Source organism: Leiobunum rupestre, chromosome 5, assembly GCF_980474605.1.
Source record: "Leiobunum rupestre chromosome 5, qqLeiRupe1.1.hap1, whole genome shotgun sequence".
Lineage (NCBI taxonomy): Eukaryota > Metazoa > Arthropoda > Arachnida > Opiliones > Sclerosomatidae > Leiobunum > Leiobunum rupestre.
In genome coordinates, this window is record NC_143388.1 from 46,748,115 (window position 1) to 46,772,212 (window position 24,098).

At 35.1% G+C, this 24,098-nt stretch overlaps 1 protein-coding gene across 1 annotated transcript in view; it reads left to right on the plus strand.

Annotated features, from left to right (window-relative positions):
- The window catches only part of LOC149945173 (kin of IRRE-like protein 3), a 76,923-nt gene that overhangs the window by 44,864 nt on the left and 7,961 nt on the right, over positions 1–24,098 (plus strand). The window contains exons 4-9 of the mRNA XM_090176408.1: positions 1,158–1,361; positions 18,309–18,605; positions 19,456–19,746; positions 20,636–20,923; positions 21,038–21,343; positions 22,453–22,581. Coding sequence (XP_090032534.1) covers positions 1,158–1,361; positions 18,309–18,605; positions 19,456–19,746; positions 20,636–20,923; positions 21,038–21,343; positions 22,453–22,581 — 1,515 coding nt within the window. The remainder of the gene's footprint in view (positions 1–1,157; positions 1,362–18,308; positions 18,606–19,455; positions 19,747–20,635; positions 20,924–21,037; positions 21,344–22,452; positions 22,582–24,098) is intronic.

The following is a 24,098-nucleotide window of genomic DNA, read 5'->3' on the forward strand; positions in this document are numbered from 1 at the left end:
CCCTGACATTTTCTTACTTCTTTAATATAATAATATTATTATTTATTCCTTTAATCTCGGGGTAAGTCTTGGCGTATTGCTTATAATTTAAAAGAAAAAGAGTGATTTATCAATGGAAAAATATACCAGTAAATTTCTACAACGAAAATTTATTTAGAGCTATGTATGATAGTTACCAGAAGTAGGCTAAAGTCCTTAGATTTATTCTGGAATAATGTGCTTGTGTTTAAACTGTACCTTTTTTGTTGAGTTACTAATCCGTTTTTATTGTAATAGCAGATAGTTAAATATATGATTTCATAGACTATGGAAAGCCTCCAAACCCTCATATATTACAACCTAGGAGCAACAAACACCGCACCCCACACAAAGAGAGCGCAACCCATCAAAAGTCGTGCATTTTCTTGTGTATATTTTTCATTGGTTAGACGCTTTAGCGGCTGCTGCCGTCGGAAGGGGAAAATTCTGAAATTGTCTTCCCCCTTTCCGTGAAACGTTCAGCGTAAAGGCTCGTTAAATGAAATTTGTACACAAAGGCTAGCTGCGTTCTCCTTGTGTTTGTTGCTCCTAGATTACAACGAACGTTTGGAAATAATTCGAAGAAATAGGCCCCGAAAAACACAATAGATGTGACCAGTAGCAGGTACCGCAACATCTATTATCGTCGTTACAGATCAGTCCCTAAAAACCTCGGAAACTATTTGTTCATTTTCCTCCTTAATCTCAAATATGTCAACCGCTACTAGGTACAAAGGTCATAAGGTCAACAATTTGTTTGTTCAGAATGATGATTTTAGCAACGCTAATTTCAGTTACCAAAGAAATCGCATTTCACATCGATAAAACGCTTAACCATTATTTTGAAACTACGTCATACACATTCAGAAAAAAATTGACAAACCATTGGCAACTAGTTTTCTATAAATACCGATTGCTTTTAGTAACTCTCAATCTCACATCCTTGACTACCAAATCGCTGAATAATAAGGGTCTGTCTTCTTTATTTTACCACTGCTATGTTTTCGCGTTGGTAAATAGCTAGAGGTGTGATGGATTGCTTAAGTGTCAAACTTTTTTGCTCTTCCGCTGCGAAAAATTAATCGAATATAGAACGAACGATAGCCCTACATTGATATATTTGTGTCGTTTCTCTCAAGGAGATCCCATACCGGCGCTGACGTGGTGGAGGGACTCCGTCTTGTTGGACCAGACTTTCCAACACTACCCCAAAGGAGTTACCAGGAACGAATTGGAAATCCCCGTTTTGACGCGTCAAGACTTGATGGCTGTCCTCAGCTGTCGAGCCACCAACAACAACTTGACGGCCCCGGAAACCTCCATGGTCACGGTCGATTTGAACTGTGAGTTAAAATGTTCAGAAAAGGTTTCTGGCTGTTGCTTTTTGGGTTGTATTAATCCCGGGTCTTCTAGCTGGAGCAAAAAGGTTTAATCAAAGGACAAGATTGCTTTTGGCATTTTTCTAAAACTAGTAACCGGCGTTGGTTTTTCTTCTTGCAATATAATTACAATTTTCAAACATTGTGTGTCGCAGTAAGGTTTATTGTTAGGGGGAGAAAAAGCATAGATTTTGTGATGCTTGAAAAAATTAATTTCAGAAGTGAATTTAGATAATATTATTGTTAACGAAACCCCCAAATTATCAATAAGATTCTAAAAAAATAATTTTTGGGTCACCGGGTATTAAATATCAAATACAGAAGCTTCATATTTGAGATCTCATACTTTCAAAATGTGATTTCATTTATTTCACTCAACTGATTTTGTTTAAAATATTTAGCCTTAATTTTAAGATGGTTTAAAATTTTCGTATCTTATTCAAAGTTTCGTTTGACGTCTAAGATAAACAGACATACCGTAAATGTCAGGACCAAAATGAAAACGCAAGCTGGATCGAATCTATGCATGGAAAATAAAACTTAAAAACTTCGACGTAAACTTCGTCAACGTTTTTTTCCATTTCATATTTTATGAGATTAAAAATATAACTTATGAGATAGGAATCGATGCTAATGCAGTTTGGGCCGTCCCTGTTCGGGCTCCTGAATTCGCGATGCATCGAGTCTGTATTTTAAAACCATTTTTCAAATATTTATACCTCGATTTTCCTTCTTACTATCTAATGTCATATAAATTTATTTTATTTGGAGCATAGTTATAAACCGCCTAAAGGGATAAATGTTAATATTGGGAACATCTTTAAAACACCATGAAATTTAGAGATTGCTCCGGGAAATTGGGGTTTCCCAAACGAACTTAAAGATATTTGGACTGAATTGACTGCTTTTAATCTTATAAAAATAATGCGAAAATTATGTTTTCAAAAGATCAAAATTTTAGTTAAAGCTAAGGATGCATAAATTGGAGATTTGTAACTTTTATCAGAATTAAAAATATACGAAACTGAAAAATATACTTATCTGAGTGTGTTGGTCAGATCACTAGTTAATTAATTGTTTAATTGTTCCAAAGTGAGATTACACTGGTGGTAAAAAGTGTGCAAGTTAAAACTATCAAATAAATCAGAGAACGATATAAATTTAACCTAAGTTAAAATTGATCAATGGCTTAAAGTTACAAGACAGATTGTGTAAATGAAAAATTTTACTTTTTAGGTTTATTTATTGGCTTATTTGCCTTTTTAACTGCTTATGTACGAGTTACTTGATTTTTTTACTGTTAACTATAGTTTACCACTATTTAGCAATATTTACTACATTTTACGACTATTTTCTATTATTTACCACTATTTAGCAAATTTGACCAGGGTTTAAATTGCTTTGCTAATTATAAATGCTATGCTTATACTTTGCTTTTGCTATGAGAAAGGTTTAGACTAAAATGCTCAACTGTTCTATGCTGTTAGAAATATAATGCTTAACTATACTATACTTGTAAAAAGTAAAACGTTCAAAATACTTTGCTATGCTATGCTGTAAAAGAAAAATTCCAGTAAAAGACTAAACTACGCTTTGCTTCAAAAAAGTGCATACGGAATATGCTAAACTGTGCTTTGCTATTAATTTTGAATATGCTTAACTGTGCTATACTGTTAAAGAAATAAAAAACTGAAGTGCTATTCTGTGCTAGACTCTTAAAACTAGTAGGTTAGAAATACTAAACTAGACTTCACTCGTAGAAAATTGAACGCCCTCTATCCTAATTTCGCTATGCTATTTAGAATTGAGTGATTTATAATGCTGAACTTTGCTATTAATTGCTATTGGAAACGAGGAGCTTCAGCATTTAAATTTTGATTTTGAAAGGCGTTGTCACGCAGACGATCATTAACGGTTGCTAGAGCCGTGCAGAGGGAGGGGGCAAAATCTCCGGAGCGGGGGTTAAATAGTGCAATCCAACAGGCTTAATAGGGGACTGCTACGGCAGGGGTCCGCGGCTGACCCCTTCCCCATTTTTGATCTTTCAGTCAGAAGGGACCGAGTTTACGTAATGTTGCTGTTCTATGACCTATACTTCGTTACAAATTACAGGAAATTATAATCTTTCATCTTGTTACCTAGCATTAGTAAGAAATAGTGGCAAGTGCCGTCTATTTTGATTTATAGACAACAGTAACGAGATTTAACATTGTTTTCCGTAACAATTAAATTTCCTTTAGTAACTATTTATGATAATTAAAAAATGCATTGGAAAAATCGTAATTCCCAATATTGAAGTTTATTTAAACAAAGATAACCACACTGTAAATATATTGAGCCAAATTGGCCCCTTAAAGATGCATCTTATTTAGCACCCTATGATGCACCGGGCTCGAATAGGGGCTCTTTGATGTCCAGGATTCGATGTTGTCCTTAGCCCGTAAGGGGAACCCTCAGGTCTCAGTGGTCCGTATGTTGGGCGGATGATGTCCAGGGCCGTAAAAAGGCCCAATATGTTCAGGTCCTAGGTCCAATGATATCCGGGACCCTTAAAAGGGCCCGATGACCTTGTTTTGACCAGTAAATAAGCTATATGTTGACTAGGCCTAGTAGAGAGACATTTAAGAAAGTATAAGAGTTTCCAAACGGTGCTTTATTTCACCCTCATTCTTAAATTTGTTTGTTCAAAGCAACCTCTGATCCAGATGGACACCTTCTTTTTTCCGGGAAAAGGTGAATTAATGCACTTTTTTCAATGTTTTCATTTAGAGTGTATCTAAAAATTTGCGTTTTGTATGTTCTTACCTAAATTTCCTTCCCTTCCCTCCACTTTTGTCTAAAGTGTGGTCCCACCAAAAATTTGTCTCTCGAATCGCGCCTTAAAAAGGGCCTAAGCTTAGTTTTTGTCCAAAGCCCCCAAAACCCTTAAGACGCCCCTGCCCCCTACCTCATAGCGTTTTCTGATTCGTAGTTTTATCACCATTCTAATAAGCTTAGAGGGAAACGACGGAACAGACGTCTTCATGACGTAAGAGAGATAACTATCTTCCCTTCATAGCAGTATCCAAATTTCGCCCCACTGACTTTCGGAATTGACTTATATGGGGCGACTGATATTTCAACTCAACTCATTCTCTGTAGCGAAGCGCCATCTATAATTACGTGGTGTAATTTAATAGCAGATAAACGGTCGATACGAAGTACATGTATGCAAGTGTGATACCACTACCATAGGTTAGCGCTTTTACCCCACATTCTTCGAACGTTTAAGCATTTTTGGTTTTATGTTATTAATTCAGAATACAATGGAATGGGACGTCAACAGGCCAGCAAAACTTTAAGTTCACTCGCGTTGTTACTCGGACCTAATATACCCTCATAAACCATTTTATTGTTGGTGGTTCCATCTGTGACTTTTCCTTGAAATAATAATATATCTTTTTTCACTTTTCGGCGGTAAATAAAGTAGAAATTGAAAATCATAATAATAATGGAAAACTATGATATTATAGGAAAATAGGTGAAAATGTTTAAAATTATACTAACACATTGAAAATGTAACTCACGAGCCCTTGTTATCAGGTTTGAATATTGTTATTATATGGGGAGCGATGATTTAGGGTGTAAAACAAATAAGTTGACCTTACCTGACCAAAGGTCGGCACCCTCCTATGGCTACTGGTTAGTCTTATGAGCTAGTTATCTCAAAGTTGAATAACAGAAATAACAAAAACCATGTTATATATCACATTTGGAAATTTATTTTCTTCACCAAAATCAAAAACATTTTTTTTTAATAAAAATATATCTTTTAAACACTTCTTTATATTTCATCTGAATCTTCAGACCTCTCTTGAAATAGTACTGCAATAGCTTCGTCTATAAAACCGCTGTTTAATTTTACTAGAAGTATGTCTTCTAGTAAATCTGCTTTAAGTCGTCCTCTTAAGTCTGACAACACTAGCTTGAGAGCGGAAAAAGCCCTTTCTACAGTGACTCGCGTAGGGGGTATTGCAAAAACAATTTCAAATAGTGTAAATATTTCCGGGTGACTTTCTTTACGATCTTGCCAGTATTTGATAACATCGCTTTTACTACTTACACTTTCTAGTTTTAAGTTATCGATTTGAAACATAACATCTAATTTTCTCCTTTTGTTCGTTGATCGAAATTTAGACAAGTAAATGTCTAAAATGTCGTCGTCCGTAGTTTCATTGTTTCGTGGATCTGAAATACTAGGTGTTGCTGAATGCGGTTCGATTTCATCTGGGTTCATTTTCCGAATTTGTTTCCATAACTGTTTTAAGTATTCCTTCGCGATTTGTCCTTGAGTAGGCTTTAGAGAAGACTGAAATCTGGGATCCAAAAATAGGCACGCGTAAAAACCATCGTTGCTCAAGAGAGTTGGTTCACGTTTATCAAACTAATCGAGGAGGGACGAACCGATTAGAAACACCCAGCCAAAATCTTGATTAACACTGGTACATTGTAGTCGATCATCCACAATTCGTTTCACTAGCAACTTCCATAATTTAACTGTTCTTCTTGAAATTTCAAAATTATGTCTTGCAGGGGCTTAAAAACAGAACAGTAACACTCGGTGAAGGACCAAAAGTCATTTGTGATATCGAAGTCTTCAGCGCTTGATTTTGCGATAATAGAGTGTAAGCCACTCAAAATTATTTTGGCTTGGCACAAATCTGACATAATCAAATATGTTGAACCCCATATAGTGGCGCAATCTAATTTTGGAAAACGAAGGGAATTGGCTTCAAAGAGTGGTTTATAGCCACTGGAGTTGGAACGCAAAAACTTCACAATATTGCGACTTTGAAATAAGAATGATTTAACTTCTTTTACTTTAGTTACATCACACGCACACAACTGGGCTGTGTGGGCGGCACAGCGACAAGGTTGAAGCAGTCCTAGTTTCAAATTCGTTCCAGGACAACTCTCGACGTATTCTTGAATATTTCCCAAGTACTCGTCGTTATTTTCCTCCCCCTGAAAGTCGTTAGCGCTCACTAGTCCCATAGATTATAATTTTGACGTCTTTAACATGTTTGCTCCATTATCTGAGGTGATATATATTACTTGATCCAAGTTAATTTCGTAGATATTTAGAGTCTCAATAATCTGATCAGCTAATTTAACGGAAGTATTGGATCCCTCACCCTTTAGCTCGACCATAGATAGCATGCGCGATGACACTTTACCATTATCCATAAACTGAACGCTAACACCGAAGACACTGCGGGATAATCGAGACGCCGAGTCTATTTTCAAGGATATTAAACGACGCTTTACTTAACTTGAAAACCTTTTCCGAATTTTTGCCGCAGTCTCTTTAATGGCCGAAGCAATATTTTGAGAATTAATTCTAAATTTAGTATTTGAATCATTATCCGATAAAGAGTCACAATAGCGCTCGAAAATTTGGTTCGTTCATCAAACTTATAGGGAAATGATTTTCAGTGACCAATCCAATACAGGCTCTTATCAATGTAGCTTTGTCCATTTCAACTTTTAATTTCTTCGTTGATCGTTTTTGTTTGGAATTATTTTTACTTACTAAGGGAATTATTGGGGGGCTGTTCGTGGCGAGACTGGAGTTTGAGATGTTGTGAGCTTTCTGAAGATGTTGTTTCAAGTTATTAGACCGTTTCGAGTCGTACGTTGACTCGCATAATTTACACGTTGCCTTATTAGTTTTAGAATCGACGACGTAATGAGCCCACACTGGATTATTTGGCCCCCGTTTCGATGCCATTTTTCCAATTATATCCTCAAAACCTTGCAACTAACTAAACGGCTGACTAGCTGTGTTAGAATGCGTGCATTCTACTTTAAGCAAACACAGAAATACTAGATTACTTAATCAACTTAAAATGTTTGTTTTTGTAATCCAGCGAATATAGAAATTTATTTGATTATCTAAAATGTCTAAAAATTACCAAAAAAAAAACAAACGCAATCCTGGATTTATGTAAGGGTATTACCAGAAGTCTATAATAACCATTTTTGGGGGGAAGTATGCAACTTGCAATACCCGCCATGTAAAAAATTCGCGAACAACAGAGTTTCGCCATAAAAGATAAAATCAGCTTTCAAGATAGAATTGCCAAAAAAAAACGAAGCCTAAAAGCAGTGCCTTCGGCAGGTGGCGACATCTCTCGTTGCGTGTTTTGAATACAGAAAAGAAAATGTGTAATTCTGGAAAAATAAAACTTTTTAACATAATAAAACATATAAAATTATAATCATGATCATGTTTTTATCACAAAATACACTTTGAAAAATTTCTACCTGGTCCGAGTCGGGATTTAAACCCGCGATCTTTTGATCGAAAGAAACATAGAGTAACACACTCACATAGAATGGAAGTCCCTATGGAAGCGCACGAAACCTTAATCCTAACAGGCCAGCTTGTTTTCGAGGCGTGAATATAGTTCGAAGAGCGATGGTGTTGTTTTTACATTTTTTAGAGTATAAACGTACTTTCTATCCAGATTAACTTTAGGCCAACTTGTTAATTTCACGCCTCGAAAACAAGACGTTGCTTGCGAAAAGTGTTCACCAGTTTCGGTGATAGCCTTCCACTCTGTGTGAGTGGGTTACTTTATGGACAGAAACGTACGCAACGACTAGAACGTCGCACGCAAGGTTACAATGCGTAAAAAGCTGTACTCGTCCGCCACAGGTATTTAGTTCCACGGTGTAACTCCGTTTTTTCGCAGCTTCCATACGCCCCCCCCAAAAGGGTGTTGTTATAGACTTCTGGTATTACCATTTTGAAATATCGACGTTAAAGTAAAGAAAGAACAATACCTCCATCTATTGATAAGTGAAATGAATGTTAAATGGCGACCCCTTTTCTTGGTTCAGGTTACATTGATTTCGAGTAGAGATTATAGCTACTGTTCGTCTACTACATTGAGGGGATGCGTGTCTTGATGTCAATACCCTCATCTTTTCTCCTTGTTTTTCAAATTGGCCTACTTTCAGGGAACGTGAAATTTAAATATACGTTCACCTATTAGGTAAAGATTTAGAAACGTTACGCGAAAAATTACTGGATTCGCCCCTATAATACTTCAGTTTTATTTCAAATTGATAGTGAAATTTAAACACGATAAGTTATTTTGCTAACTTCGTTGCTGAGCATATTTTTCTAGCCCAATTTCCGCAGCTAAACGCGGGAAACTAAATTCCAAACGTGGTTGTGGACAGCGTTCGTTTAACGAAGTGGAAATACTCTAGGACTTTCTCGTTGAAATAATATTATTGTATTATATGTGTATAATATTGTACTTAATATCGATATTACAAATTAGACCCCCTCAATCATAAACGAAACTAACAAAAATTACAATTATTATATTTTTGTATCGGTTGCGCAACTCAAACATTTCTGTGTTGTAAAAGCTTAGAGAAATAGCCAAAGTTCCAAATGACAAGAAAAGTGTAGCGAGCGGGTATCGCGATCCAGTAACAGTTAAATATCCTAATTATTGACGTGTATATTTCTCGCATCAGCAGTTGCTATGAAGTCAAGGACAGCGTATCACCAACCAGAGTGTTTAATGACTTTCCACTGACATATCGTTCATATTTATCGGTTCAGCGGTATTACCAATGAGATACATTTTTATATCATTTGTATTACATATAATATAAAAGTTTTGCTTTTCAAAATTGAATCACATTAAATATCAGATTTCAGTAACGGAATAACCAATAGGCTGAATAGACTTTGGGACCCGAATCTTTAAAAAAAAGGTGAACCAATGACGAAGCTGAACTCGAAAAATTATTTTGGGCGCCTAATAAAGCCTAAGCTTATGGGCCCAGGTAGTACTTAATCCACTACTGACAATTTTATATAGAAGAGACCCCTAGAATGGCTTCATTGCGTTTACAGGTCATTTATCTAGAGTAGTATGATAATGGTATACATATAAATATAGGAATGTCATCTAAAAATGTACATTGTATTTTAGCAAACAAGGAATGATTATATATTCTATAGTTTAGCATAAAATCAGTTACATCGACGTAAAATGTTATAGCAAAGCATAGAAAACGGATTTTCGTGAGTGAAATGCTAAAGCACAGTATAGCAAACTGGGTTTTTGAACCCAAAATGCTATAGCAAACGTAGTTTTTGAATACAAAATGCTATAGCACAGCATAGCAAACGAAGTTTTATACGTATAATGCTACTGCATAGGGTAGTAAACAAATTTTTTAAAACCAAATGCTATTGCAAACAGATATGTTTATCGTCATTTGCTATAGAAAAACGCTATAGCAAAGCATAGAAAACTTAATTTCAAAATAGTGTTTACTATGCTTTGAAAAGCTCTGAAGTCAAAACTAGCATTGCTATGACTACGATTTGCTACGCTTTTAAACCCTGAATTTTACTACATTTTACGACTATTCACTACTATTTAGCAATATTTACAACATTTTACGACTATTTAGCGACTATTTACCTTTTTTTATTACATTTTACCAAGAATGTATTTATTTATTCTCAGGGAGAATGAATATGTCGAGATTATTTTTGGCGTTTCTCCAATTCCACCCGTTGGGCCCCCCGGTATGCTCCTCCGTTTTAATAAAATCAAATAATACTGCAATCTCATTGGTTCTTAAAAATTACGTTTTTCGACGCAATTAACGCTGCTGCGAGGACGCAAAAAATAAGACCGCCTCCTTTTTCCCTCCCCCCCCCCTTAGCGTGACGGGGTTAGGGCCTCAACGTGTCCGTCGATAGTCTCGGCATATTCATTCTCCCTGAGTATAAATAAATACATTCTTGATTTTACCAATATTTTCAATTATTTATAATTACCACTATTTAGCAATATTTACTATATTTTACGAATGTTTTCTATTATTTACCACTATATATCAATATTTACGACTTTTTACGACTATTTTCTGTTATTTACCATTATTTACCATTATTTAAAAGGATTTACAATAGCTACCACTATTAACCTCAATTTACCAGTACGTATAATAAAAATATTTATTTGCACACTTTTGGAAAAGAGTTTTTGGAAGAGTACCACAACCCCGAGGTCTTTCAGCAGCCGCAATTTTAATAAGCACGTAATGTTAAATAAATTTATCCTCATGTATTTATTCCAAATTAAGACCTAGCTCAGCGTTGCATCCATGTTTGTTCGGCTCATTCAATAAGGCTCAATCAACTTTCGTTTCTTTTTGCTTTGGTTCATTTAGCTAAGTCTCATCAAACGAGGGATTTCTCAATTATCAGAAACAAAATTTTTTCACTCTTTTGAATTATTCGCGCGTCCTAATGAAACTGACGCTCGCGCTAATTAGGGAGGACAAATTATATAATCAATAAGAAGGGAGCTTCTCTTGAGCTAAATTACACTTTCTGCCTCAATTAACATTTGTTCTCTGACTGCGTTTTAAACAGACTGAGCTAATTTAAATAATAATTCGTCGCCAGGGGAATATTTTACATTATTTGGTCGAAACGAAATAGTTAATTGGCAAAAGTAAAAAGATCTTTCTAAATACTAAGACTTTGTTGGACATTTTAGTAAAATGTCCTTAAAAAAGAGAAGTTCAGCTTTTCTTCCTATTGGCGTTTTCAAAAGTCAAAGCAAACTAATTAGTACAAGTAATTAGTTTAATCTGCGATACAACTATTAGACTGAGTGCGTAGTTTATTCTTAGATTGGAAGAATGAACCCTTTTAATTTACCGCTGTACGCAGGCGCCCTCTAGCTGCGAAGAAGGAATCGATCGATGCTGCTCTCATTGCTATTCAGAGAGGGCGCTCTCTGAAGGGCTGCGATGCTCCTTTTTAACCGTGTTTGATGTTTCAAAATTTAATTAGAGTCGACAGAAATGGCGATGCGAAGCACGGCTCACGGCATAAAGAGTGAAACAGTACTAATTGTATAGCCGAAATAAAAATGACAGCTTTTGCATTAATTACTTTTAGGCAGATGAGCTAGAATTTGCTCTCAAATTCCAATTATTCCGAACAGTGCCTTATTTACTACAAGTTTCCCTAGGAAATTGTTCTCATAAACCACTTTTTTAATAAATCCACGGCAAAGCAAGATCATGAAATTTAGTAGAAACAAATTTTATATTACCCCTATTATTAATTTCATAGTATCAAAGAAATATCAACCACTCCATCTATCTAATATTATTGCCTGAGCAGGTTGCCACTGATTTTTTCAAATATTTTATATGAGCAAATAGCGCACGTAAATATATTGATTTCGTAGCTTTGGTTCGAATTTCAAATGTCCGAATGGTGTTTCGAATTACCTAATTATCACTTCTTCCAGGTCTAAAATAGTACTTTACAGGTACGAAATGCGGTTTTAAGTGTTTTAAAATATGAACCATCCAATGGAAACAATCTCAATCTAATCTAACGCAAACAAATCAATCTCCATGAACCCACCATATCAAAAATCAACATACCGTGGACTACCCCACGAAACCAAACTAAGCGATCCTAACCTAACCTTTGTTAACCTAACCACACTCACCACGCCCTTATCTAGCCTTATCCAACTTTGAGTTTACCTAACCTTTCAAAGTTTTTCCAACGCACCTTATCCTAACCTATAAAGATAAAGTTACTATATGAAACTGAGCTAAAAATTGCCTAGCCAATTCTATTCCAACAAACCTCAATAAACCTTCCCCAACCTACCTAAGTGTAAAATATTTGAAACAGTCAATTAATGCATAAATACAGAAAGTTCCGACAAATGAAACTCATTTCTTTATTTGCACAATTGAATTTCCCACATTGGGGTAGACGTTTAGGACAACTGATCATTAAACTCGAGTAAATAATTATAATCAGCTAGGCTTATGCCCAAGTCACTTTCTTAGGCCTAAGTCATCAAGCGAATTTTAAAGCCATGAATTCAGGTGGCCGGTTTACAATGCGTATTTTACCTTCAAGGGTGTCATTTTAACATTTACTAGATGAAGTAACATACAAGGTGCACATGAAGCCGCGATTTGAACGCAAATTCTTTCCAATGGAAATTGCTTCAAGCCTGCAAAGGGACACTTTTAACTATATAGTCTATACGAGTACTTTAAAGCAGACGTTTTCGTACGATTAGCTCGCAGGTTTTGTTATATCTTTCCATAATACTACAGTTTAGCGTGTTTGCCTTTTTATAAAGGATCTTTCCACCTTTTCACTTTTTGGTGAATGTTATTGACGACTATTTTTAAATGGAGTTTTCGGTACATTCTTTGTCTAAGTTCAAGGTTTCAGGTAGTGCTTAAGTTCGTTTGTCAGTATTTTTCATAATTACTGTAAGAATATATAAGATTTAATTAACGGTTTTTGGCTGTCTTATATTACTTAATTAGAAAGGAAGATTTGTAATATCCACGGGAGAGGGCTTCTCCATTCGTCCAACGATCATTTCAATTTCTTGCTTTTTAGATTCCAAAAAGGAACACCTTTGTGCAGCAAAAATCACGAAAAATTTTGGATCAGGAAACAGAAGCAGGATTCTTTCTAATAATAATTCTCAGAGCACGATCTAAATATACATTGAAAACATTTTGAATATTTACTGCTTATGAATAATAATGCACACCATTTTTAAAACACCGAAGTAAGACCGAGATTCAAATGATAATTCATTACGCTCTATATTTCGGTTGCCTTTGTATTAAGAGTTACCTCTGGAGAACGATTTGTATTTTAAAGTTTTGTGAGAAATAGAGGAAATATTTTTACACAAGGAATATTAAAAATTGACATTTTTAGGTCCGCCTAAAATAACGAAATATTCATCAGTGCAGTTTAATTAGAACGTTATGTTGTGAAGTTTTGCTATTGCTTATGCTATATTAATTGTTGAAACTTAGATTGTTTAAAAATTAATGTTTAAATCAGAGTTAATTAAAACATTTTAATATATACATTTAAAACTAAGAAATATGTCTAGGAGTTTACAAAAAAGATTGCAAACTTCATGGCAATATTAAAATATGTTTTTATTTTTAAAAACTGGTTTGTAAAAAAATTATGTTTTTAGTTATATCATTAGCGCGAGAAAAAAATTTAATACATAAAAACTTGAAATAAAACATTAGCTGACGCTTAATTCGATTTTGTTTTATTTCATAAAATATATTGCACAAAAGAATTCATAATATTATCTATAAATAAAGCGAGATTTCCTTCTACAGTTTACAATGACAAAATGTTCTTGAACGCATCCTAATTTGCTAGTTTAGCAATTTTTTAATTTGATTTTTATATTTTTTAAATGGTTCTGAATCATTTTACCGTTAAACACCGTAGATAATTTTACATTTTGTCTAGTCAAATTACTTTGTTGACATAATGAAAACCTATTAAAACTTTCCCCTTTCGAAATTTTCATTCAGCTAAACCTGATCTTAAAGTTCGATCAAAACCGGTAAAATCACCTCAGGTAGTATTTTTTAAGAAACTTAATAAATATGTAAGGTCAATGTTAAACTTAATTATTACAACATTTAATAATAAATAAATAATAATAATCAGCTAGGCTAATACCCAAGGCACCACCATAGGCCTAAGTCACCAAGCGACTTTTGAAGCCATTAATTCAGGTGGCCGGGTTACAAAGCGTAGGAGGGTGGTGGCAAGCCCTGCATGCCACGCGAACGAGCCAACAGCTCCCTACACTAACTATTACCGTTAACCTCGACAAATTTTTATGGAAGGGGAAACCGAAGAACTCGGGGGAAAACCTCTTAAACCAGTGGGGGGAGAGCTTGCAAACTCAACGCAGAAGGAGTTGTTCCGAGTTTTCACCCAGTGCCACAAGCTGGGATCGAACCCGGCTCCTCTTGCTGCGAGGTGAAAGTGCTAACCACCCCACTAAGATGCGTGTCAAGACACTGAAATGCTTTTAACAAGATTAAGGTTTCAAGGCTATGGGACCTTTTAATCGAATTCTAATTGATCGACAGAGGGTCCTTTTGATCGAATTCTAATTTATCGACCGTGGTTCTTTTGTTCGAATTCTAATTAATCGACTGTGGGTCTTTTAGATCAAATTCTAAATGAACGACAGTGGGTCCTTTTGTTCGAATTCTAAATGAACAACTGTGGGTCCTTTTGTTCGAATTCCAAACGATCGATAGTGCGTCCTTTGTTCGAATTCCAAACGATCGATAGTGCGTCCTTTGTTCGAATTCCAAACGATCGATAGTGCGTCCTTTGTTCGAATTCCAAACGATCGATAGCGCGTCCTTTGTTAGAATTCCAAACGATCGATAGTGCGTCCTTTGTTCGAATTCCAAACGATCGATAGTGCGTCCTTTGTTCGAATTCCAAACGATCAACAGTGCGTCCTTTTGATCGAAGTGAATTTGATCGACAGTGGGGGAGGGTGGGCGCCTAATTGGAGGTTAATTTATCAATAATAAACCACTCGACTGATTTTAATGAATTACATGTCAAACGATATATAGTAATCTAGGCTTTTTTTACAAATAGTCATTTTTACCATTTATGAATTGAAAAATTAAAATATTCTCGTTTAAAAAGAGAATTAAAGTATAAATATTTGATAATTTTAAAATTATAAAATGATTCTCAAACGTTAAGCATTATTTCTTCTTAATTTTAAGCAGAAGAGGCCACCCGATTCAAATACTCTTAAGCTCTGTTCGAATGCCCATGAAAGTAGCCCGAATAGCCTTGAAAGAGAAAGGAATACTTTTTCACGTCGGCCGATGTGAACAACGGGGCACTTTATTATTATTTAAAAGGCAAAATACGCAAAATTATTCCAATTCAAAAATGCTCTACTGATATTTTGCTCATGTTGTAGTATAACCCTCGGTACAACCATTTGATTAACTTCTAATTCTGAAAATTTTAAATTATTTCTTAAGCCCTTGGCGATTTGGGAATTAAGTCGTCGTCTGCATTTCAAAATTTTGTAATCCCACCAAACCGACCCATTTCATAAATTGCTGGAACTCTCTATTAAAATAATGTTTTAAGTCTTTCAACGGAATAATTGTTACTCAGACAAAATGTCTAAAACTTAAGCCAACTATTGTTTTCTAAATTAATTAATCTTTTAAAAAAAAGATTTCAACGTGGAAGGGAAAACCTTTGAAAATGATTAATTTTATTAAGGAAATATTTACTAACAAAAGCAATTTTTGAGAACTTATAATAGGTAAGTATTAATATCGTTGAATACAAAAATGAACTGCTCAAAAAGCCTCCTTAGGTACAGAAAGTTTTCGATATTTCTTACTTTCTTTCAAACTGAAATTAATTGCGAGACAAGCAGCTTTTAATCAGATGTTTTCCCCGAGACATTTTATTTCAAAGGATACGAAAATCCTTTGAGGAGGCATTTCATGAAACGTCCTTGAATGTCCAGGACGTGGATAGAAAGTTGGGCACGAAAAAAAAATAAAACTGTTTAAAGGCTTTGATATTAAACGAAAAAAAAGCCAGACTTTCGATTAGAAGCGCCATCTCGGTTGTTTTTAAAGAAAGCGTAGCTCGTGTTTTTACATCAAGTAGAAGCCTCGGCTCATTAAAGATCGTTCCTAAAGTGGCCAAGACAACCAAGTATCTCAACGTCAAAAACGAAAAGATGAAATAACCCTCAAAATGTATATTTTAAATAAATTACGCAAACACGCTTCAGGTTTAAGCGGAATAAATGCGCAATGAGAAGCCTTGTAAATGCTATATCGGAATGTTAATTCAAAGGTTGATGTATCGTTTCATATAACGTATTTAATTTGACTTATAGAAGAAAAACAGAAGTTAATTAATCGAATTTCAAGGTGGCCAATTTTTAAACTCTTGAGACATTTTTTGGCCTATTTTATTGCCTCTAATAAAATATATTGAGGTTAACGGTAATAGTTAGTGTAGGGAGCTGTTGGCTCGATCGCGTGGCATGCAGGGCTTGCCACCCCCCTCCTACGCATTGTAACCCGGCCACCTGAATTAAAGGCTTGACGACTTAGGCCTAAGGTGGTGCCTCGGATATTATCCTAGCTGATTATAATATATTTTAAATATCGACAATTTCTTAGTACAATCTACAAAATAATTACTTTCCTTTAAGAAAATAGGTTTCGCAATCAATAACTTTAGAGCGCCCCTTTAGTTTTATTGTGGTGGCATATTCGGCATTTTCTGAAACGCGGAACATACTAACGTTATGAAGAAAAAATCGAACTTGACATCAAGATTTTTCATTTCTGTTAGTAGATGCCGTGTAAATCACAAACATTATTACTTAATAAAAATAATTTTTTCATGATTCCGAAACAATTCTGGTTGGAGGGCAGCTTTATAGAAAAGAATGATTTGGGTTAAAAGGTTTGGTTCTTCCGCTATAACCAAATAAACTTCTATTTCTTACGTCGTTGATTTCTGTTTAGAACGCAGTTAATTCGGATCACTGCCGATGGAGATCCCCTACGTGCTAGAAACCAATTGAAGCAGAGAAGGGGACGCAGATTATATAATCTATTACAATTATATTTCCTCCAGTATAATATGTTCTTCAGGCCAAAAAGATTAATGAACTATCTGAAGCTATATTTTAAACCTTTTTAAATATTTGTAAGAAATGCCAAAGAGGCAAGAGGGTCGAAATGCGTTTGCAAAATCGAATTTGAAACTCCAAATCTTGTCAATAAAGAACAAAAGGTTCAAATTAAAGGTTCTTAAATTTATATTAGTTTCCAAAATTATCTTTTAGGGTAAAGACGAGCTTTTTATATGAATATTTAACATATTGCTAAAACATTTTTTCGATAATTCTACGATAGACTCAAAAAGAGCAACATTAATCTTGAATAACTGTGGGCCAATGTCTTTTTAGTATCGAGCATTTTTCTCAAATGGTTATCGATACGAACTTTATCTGAAATAAGCTTTATAAGATGTCTGGCGAAATATTACGGAAAATAAATACATCGTAATTCATAATAATAATAATCTCTTAGTCTAACACCAAATGCAACTCTTTGGGCCAAAGTCATTGAGATACTTTTATTGACATTAATTTGGGTGGCACAGTTAAAATACGAAGGACGATGGTGGCAAGCCTTTTCTTGTTAACAACTCCTTTCACTAACTAAACTAAGGTCATTCAAAGTGTCAAATTTTGACCACAGATCAGTTGTAATGGCCAATTTAAAAAAAATAGTTATTAGTAAATTTAAACTTAAATTCAATTTTTACACCAACAGTAAAATTCCAGTCTTAATTAAAGTTGATTTGTTAATAAATAACAGTACGTACCACTTAGTTTACCAAGGAAGTAATGTTAATCCAATGAAGTTCAAATCTCGAGATTAAAAAACGCGTGTACTAGGATTTGTTTGTAGCTATCGCGATATCTAACTTTTTACGAATAATTTACAATTTGAACATAGATTTTCATTTTAATTAGTTCGTTTATTGATGGTCAAACCCAAAAAATGGACTGTCAAATTATTTATCATTATAAACCGCAAAACGACAAATTAAAATATAAAAAAATTCACAATATTTTGATGTAGAAAATGTTGCAAATAACAATATAACTTTATTATTATTGCGTTTCGAATTACTTTGATTGTAACTAATATCTATAATTATTTGGGCTTTTCGAATTATTTTGCTTGTAACAAATATCTTTAATTATTGAGCGTTTCCAATTACTTTGTTTGTAACATATATCTATAATTATTATGTTTATGCGTCGGTTATATATAAATACGCATTTATTAACGCTTCTACTGTTTACCTCTTCGAAAATCATTGTAATCTTCCGTTAGAAGCCCTGAAGGGTTAAATTGTGAAACTTGTTTCTCACTGTCTCTGCATTTAATGTGTTGCAGTTCGTCCTTTGGAATTGAAACTGGATTATTCGGGGCATCCTTTGTCGGCCATGAAGCCCATTGAGTTGACGTGTCGGTCTTCTGGGTCTCGTCCTCCGGCGACCATTTCCTGGTGGAAGGGCAAGACCAAGCTCAAGAAGGTCAGGGACCGGATCTCGGTGGACGGAAACACGTCTGTTAGCTCCCTCCACTATGTACCCACCAGCGAAGACAATGGTGAGATGCTGTCCTGCCGAGCGGAGAACTTGCTTCTCACTGGAAGTCAACTTCAGGAGGAGGCTATCCTCAATGTGCATTGTGAGTAGGTTTTAGATTTATTTCAGGGTAATCTTATTTGGGTCATTGCATATTCAAAGGGTATTTGTTACCACACCACTAGATATGTTCATAGAAATAAATATGAAAAACTAGCTCAAAATTCCTGTGAATCAAAAAATAGTCAATTGTATGGAATGAGCCAAACATTACTCGGTACTATCGTAAACAATCATTGTTGGTAAAATATAAGTATCAATTTTGAAATTAGAAACACCAATTGGTTTTAATAAGCTAATGTGCTTATAAAAAATTAGTTTTCGATTTTAAGATTTTGAAAAAATAAAAATCTGAATACGAAGCTATAATATTTTATTTAGCCCCATAATTTTTTTAAATTAAGCTAAGAACAATATACACATGCATGAAGGATCAAGGTATTTTTTTTAGCCTTATAAACGGTTTTCGATTACCTTTCCCCTTTAACTATTCAATAATTCCTAAGTTAGTAGTCGATAATAATTTTAGTTTATATGAAAAAAAAACTCGCCAAGAAATCTAGTTTCGAACGATTGCGTGACCATGGCTTTCAAATTTAGAAATTGTTTTATCTATCCCCTAGTGTTACCATCCCTGTAACTTTATTATTCTCGTTGAATCACTATAAATTTCCATCACATTTTCAGAGAAATATATATTCAAAAAAATTTATTTATTTGAAATACATTTTTTGATAGCCTTCTTTTGCCTTTTAGATTTAAAATGATCTTTTACCTAGATTCCCTAAGCAGAAATAAAAGATTAACTTAATCCCTACCCAATTTTCACTATTCCCGGGGTGATTGGTAAAAAGAAGTTAGCATTAATTTGTTTTTAATCTTTGACTTTTCAGATATTCCCAAAGTATCGTTAAGACTGGGCAACAAACTCCGGCACAAACACATCCAGGAGGGCAATGACGTGTACTTCGAGTGCGGAGTGGCAGCCAATCCGTGGATCGGCCAGCTGGAATGGCTCTTCGATGGCCTGGAGCTGGTCACCAATACCAGCGCGGGAGTGATTCTCAGCAACCATTCTCTGGTGCTTCAGAATGTGCGTCGCGAGAAACGGGGGCGATACGTTTGCAAAGGCCAAAATTCCGAAGGAGAAGGGATCAGCAATACCGTCACGCTCCGCGTTCAATGTAACTTCCTTTTTACTTTCTTTGCTCGTCATTGCTTGGTCATTACCATATTTATTTGTTTTTAAGCATAACTTTCTTTGATTGAGAATGACTTCCCGCTTAAGGCAGGCCTAAATGTATTCTTAACTCTTGACAGAATTTACGTTAATATCTCTATCGCCAATACAGCTTCTAAATACATTAATTTTCTTTCCAGTCTATTTATATTCATTGACAGAGCAAATTGTGCGAGATTAGTGTTTTATTATTTCTAAACTTTTACCCAGAATAAATCTGGCAAAAATACCAAATGCACCAGTGTTGTTTGAAATATGGTTCTTGGCGCATTATTCTGAAGATTTATCGCTAATTAAAAGTCCAGGGTTCAGAAAAATAATATTTTTTTAATAAATTTGAACAAATTATCTGTGACTCATACGTTCAGGAGTTTCAAAAGCAAGTGAGCTCCGTTTAGGATAATTTATTTGGATTTCAAAAGTTTAAATTATATTAATCTTCTTGGCCGCAATTAAAGCATATTGTCGCTAACACAATTACCCTCTTTAATAAATTTTCTTTTTTGTTGAACATTAATAAAAAAATATAATTTAATCTTAAATTAAATTTAGGCGATTTTGACGTTACATGGAAAAGCTAGTATATCACAAAGTTTTTCTATTATTTTACTTATTCCTGCCCAAATTTCAGGGTATTACTAACCAGAAATGTAAGTCATTAACCACCCTTTAAATTGTAAATGAAATGCATGCAATTACCAAATATATTCTTGAATAAGTTTATTTCAGTAATAGTTTGCTATAAGTCAAATGAACCCTAGTGAATTCTTAAGGGTCGAATAAATACGTAATGGTATTTTTTGTGTAAGGTTTCTTAATGCATATTTTTACAGTTGCTCCAGTGTGTAAAATGGAGCAGATATTTCGTTACGGCGCCGCTCCGAGAGAGACGATAGAAGTGTCCTGCGAAGTTGAGGCGGATCCGACGTCGGTGTCTTTCTACTGGCTCTACAACCGCACTTCACACGCACCGAATACCATCTCGTTCATCAGCGAAGGAACGAGATCCGTGGCCACCTACAACGTTGCTAGCGATGACTACTACGGCAACCTTTACTGTTGGGCCTCCAACAACGTCGGCACTCAAACGATTCCTTGCCAATTCATCATATTTCAAGCTGGTCAGTCTTAAACCAATAACCATTAACAACTACGGCATTTAGTACTGATTGTGGTTCTTAAACTTTGTTTGGAACTTTTTAAAATTAATATGTTTGTAACGTTCTCTTTTGTAGGTCCTCCAGATGCCGTTTTCAATTGCTCAGTAACTAACCAGACTATGACCGGTTTCATCGTTGAGTGTCATCATAGCAGTGGTAGAAGTAGCATGATGCCCTACTATTTGATGGAAGTGTACGACAATCAGTTCAGTCGGCTGCGGCTCAACGTCACCTCCTTTAGCCCGTCTTTCCAGGCGCGCAAGTTGCCCTCGGCGTCAGTCTTCATCGTCGTGATCTTCGCCGTCAACGCCAAAGGAAAGAGCGAATCCGTGGTCTTTCAAACTGCCACTCTGGCCTCACATGAGAGCTTACAGCAACCGAGTATGTACCCCGCCCTTTCTATAAATTAGCATCAATTAAAAATAGTTGAATAGCTAATATCTATAGTTTTATTGTTCATTTGACAAGGACCACTGTTTAGTTTGAGAAAAACTAAATTCACAAAGATATAATAGTTAGCTTTATTTGAAAAATTGCATTTTAAAAAAATAAGCCTTTCTTTAAAGTCATTACGCTTGCCAAACTTGTTTTAATATATCGCTTTGGTCACAAGATACGTAGGAGTTCAGTTCAGTTTTGAAGGTTAGACCTTTATAAAAAGGGCGACTCGTTGAATTTTGATTCATGTCTTGTTCAACGTGTTAAAATGTTCCACGCGCTCTTTAGTATTTTAGCGTAAAAGGCTCGCGCGAAATCGCTCCATCGCGAAGAAGAAAAGGAAATCTGAATTTTCGGTAAATCATTGGTGTTTTTTTAACTCGCGACTTATTTCGTGGTGTATTTTAAATGAATGATCCAAATGTATTTTTTCGCAGTTTCTCAAAATGCCTGTCAAGGTACTGACGAAACATTTTGTGTAGAACTGGTGAAAATAAAGAACTAATTTTTGGGTCAATCAAATCAAAGATTCATGTTTTAAGTCACTCATTGGTTGCAATAAAATTACAAATTTTTCTAAAATCCAGATTTCGAGAGAGATTAGGCTACTTCCATTTCAAAGACAACACTTTCTCATGTAGTTCCTTATGTAGTGCTATTTTTACCTCTCCGAGGGGACTTTGTACCCTAGGAGGGGTTATACAACCACCGTGTCTGTCTGTCTGTCTGTGGGTCTGTCTGTCAGGCCTGCGAACGCGTTCGCATTTTCGGCGCAAAGGGTAATCGCTGCGTACGCAGTTTCTTAGAATTAGGGAAAAGGTTTTTCCAAAAGGGCCCGTTTTTTGTTGTCATTGGGTGTAGTATAAATATTTTTCAATTTGCGTTAGTACCGGGCGGGATTCAAACCCGAGCCCTCCTGCAAGTCAGGTGAGCATTCTACCACAGAACCACGGATACATTGTACACTTCACTGAAAATTAGAAACTCTTCCGAGGAGGTATATTTTGGCTTGCCAACTTGTTAAAGTCATAACTTTCCCTTTCTTTTGGCAGATACTGAATGGAAGGCCACTTTCAGTCCTCTTCTGGTTGTCCTAGTCTCAATCGTAGTTGTCTTGGTTGCTACTGCATTTCTCTTCGTTTTCATAATCAGAGTCAAACAAAATTACAGTAAAGGCCAAGGTGAGTTCATTTCTTTTTTGTAGGCGGAATTCGAAAATCAATAATATTTTTGCCGTACAACTTTGAGTTTTATTATATTTAATATAAGGGCCCCGTGAGGACGCGTTTTCGAAATTACGGTGACTTTTAGATTATCGTAGAGTTATGAGAGTGGATTTACCATTTCGTAAACTGCAAATGAGAAAATTTTACGTCATCTTAAATGGAAAGTCTTGTATTATGAAATTAATATTGGTTTTAGCTCGTCCCCCTTATTGACCAATGGGAAACAACCCTTATTGACGCAAAATTAAACCCAACTGTTCAATTCCCTAAAGTCACAAGAAACGAAAGCTAAATATTCCTGGTTTTGCTTTTTGGAAGAACATGAATTACTGAATCGAGAGGAGTAGGGGAACCAAATTTAAGTGACCGGGAACTACAAGCCCTAGTCAATGGCTTGGAAGCTAGGCGTGATTTAATTAAAAAAAAGAAAAGAGTAATTGCCGAAGAGGTTGCCTGTGTGGGCAAAGGTAATATTCGTACAACATTTTAAAAAGAGCAAAGAAGTCTGCTTTCAAATGAATAGTGGAACGTATTGTATAAGCTTAAAAAGGGCAAAATGTATAACTAAAGGGGGTCCAAATCCACAAAATTGAATGAACTTGTTTAGGGATTGGTCAGTTAATAAGGGAAATAGCTCTATATGGTATTAAGGAAGGTGAAGGTTTAAGCTAAATCAGGGACAAGGTTTGTGGTTCAGGCTAAGCTAGAAGGTCCAAATGCAACGACGAGGCGTTTTTAGAATTTGCATAAATGCCATGAAAATTATCCACTGTAGCAAATGAAAATATTTCCCATACTCCTCCACCTAATACCTATCTGGCAGTGTTCACAGGCCACCAACGCTGGTAAATTTCAGTTTTGCCACTTAGATAACGCACCAAGTGTGGGTGTGACGGTGGCATTTATTATTTTCATTAATTGGCATAAATTTTACCTCCACCTACACACAGTGAATTTGCCAGATTCAGTTCTTCTTCAAAATACAATATTTTCTGTTATTTATAAAAAAAAATCAAAATAAATAATTTTCGGGAGAAGACCCATTAACATAACAAAGGAATAACAACACTAATGAATTGGTTTAAAATAAATAATATTATCGCAAGAGAAACCAATTATTTTAGTTATTAGATGAACCCTAATGTTTTGCGAATTATAAACTAGTTATAAAAAATTAGCAACCACTTTTACACAATTAAATACATTTATTTCATTTGATAGTTGAAAAAAACTAGTCGAAAAATTATTTAACAAAAGCCAACTAGAGAATCGATGTATAGGGAACTATTAAATGGTGAATGGGGACATCTTCGCGATATATTAATAGTTTTTTGGTTTAAGTTTTTTTCTTTCAAGATATTTTCTTAATTTGAGTTTTAAACGATTGGTTAGATTTTTTAACCATTTAACCCCACCAATTTTTAAGTCATGGTCCTGAAGACGTAGATGCATGTTCGGCAACCGCGGATTCA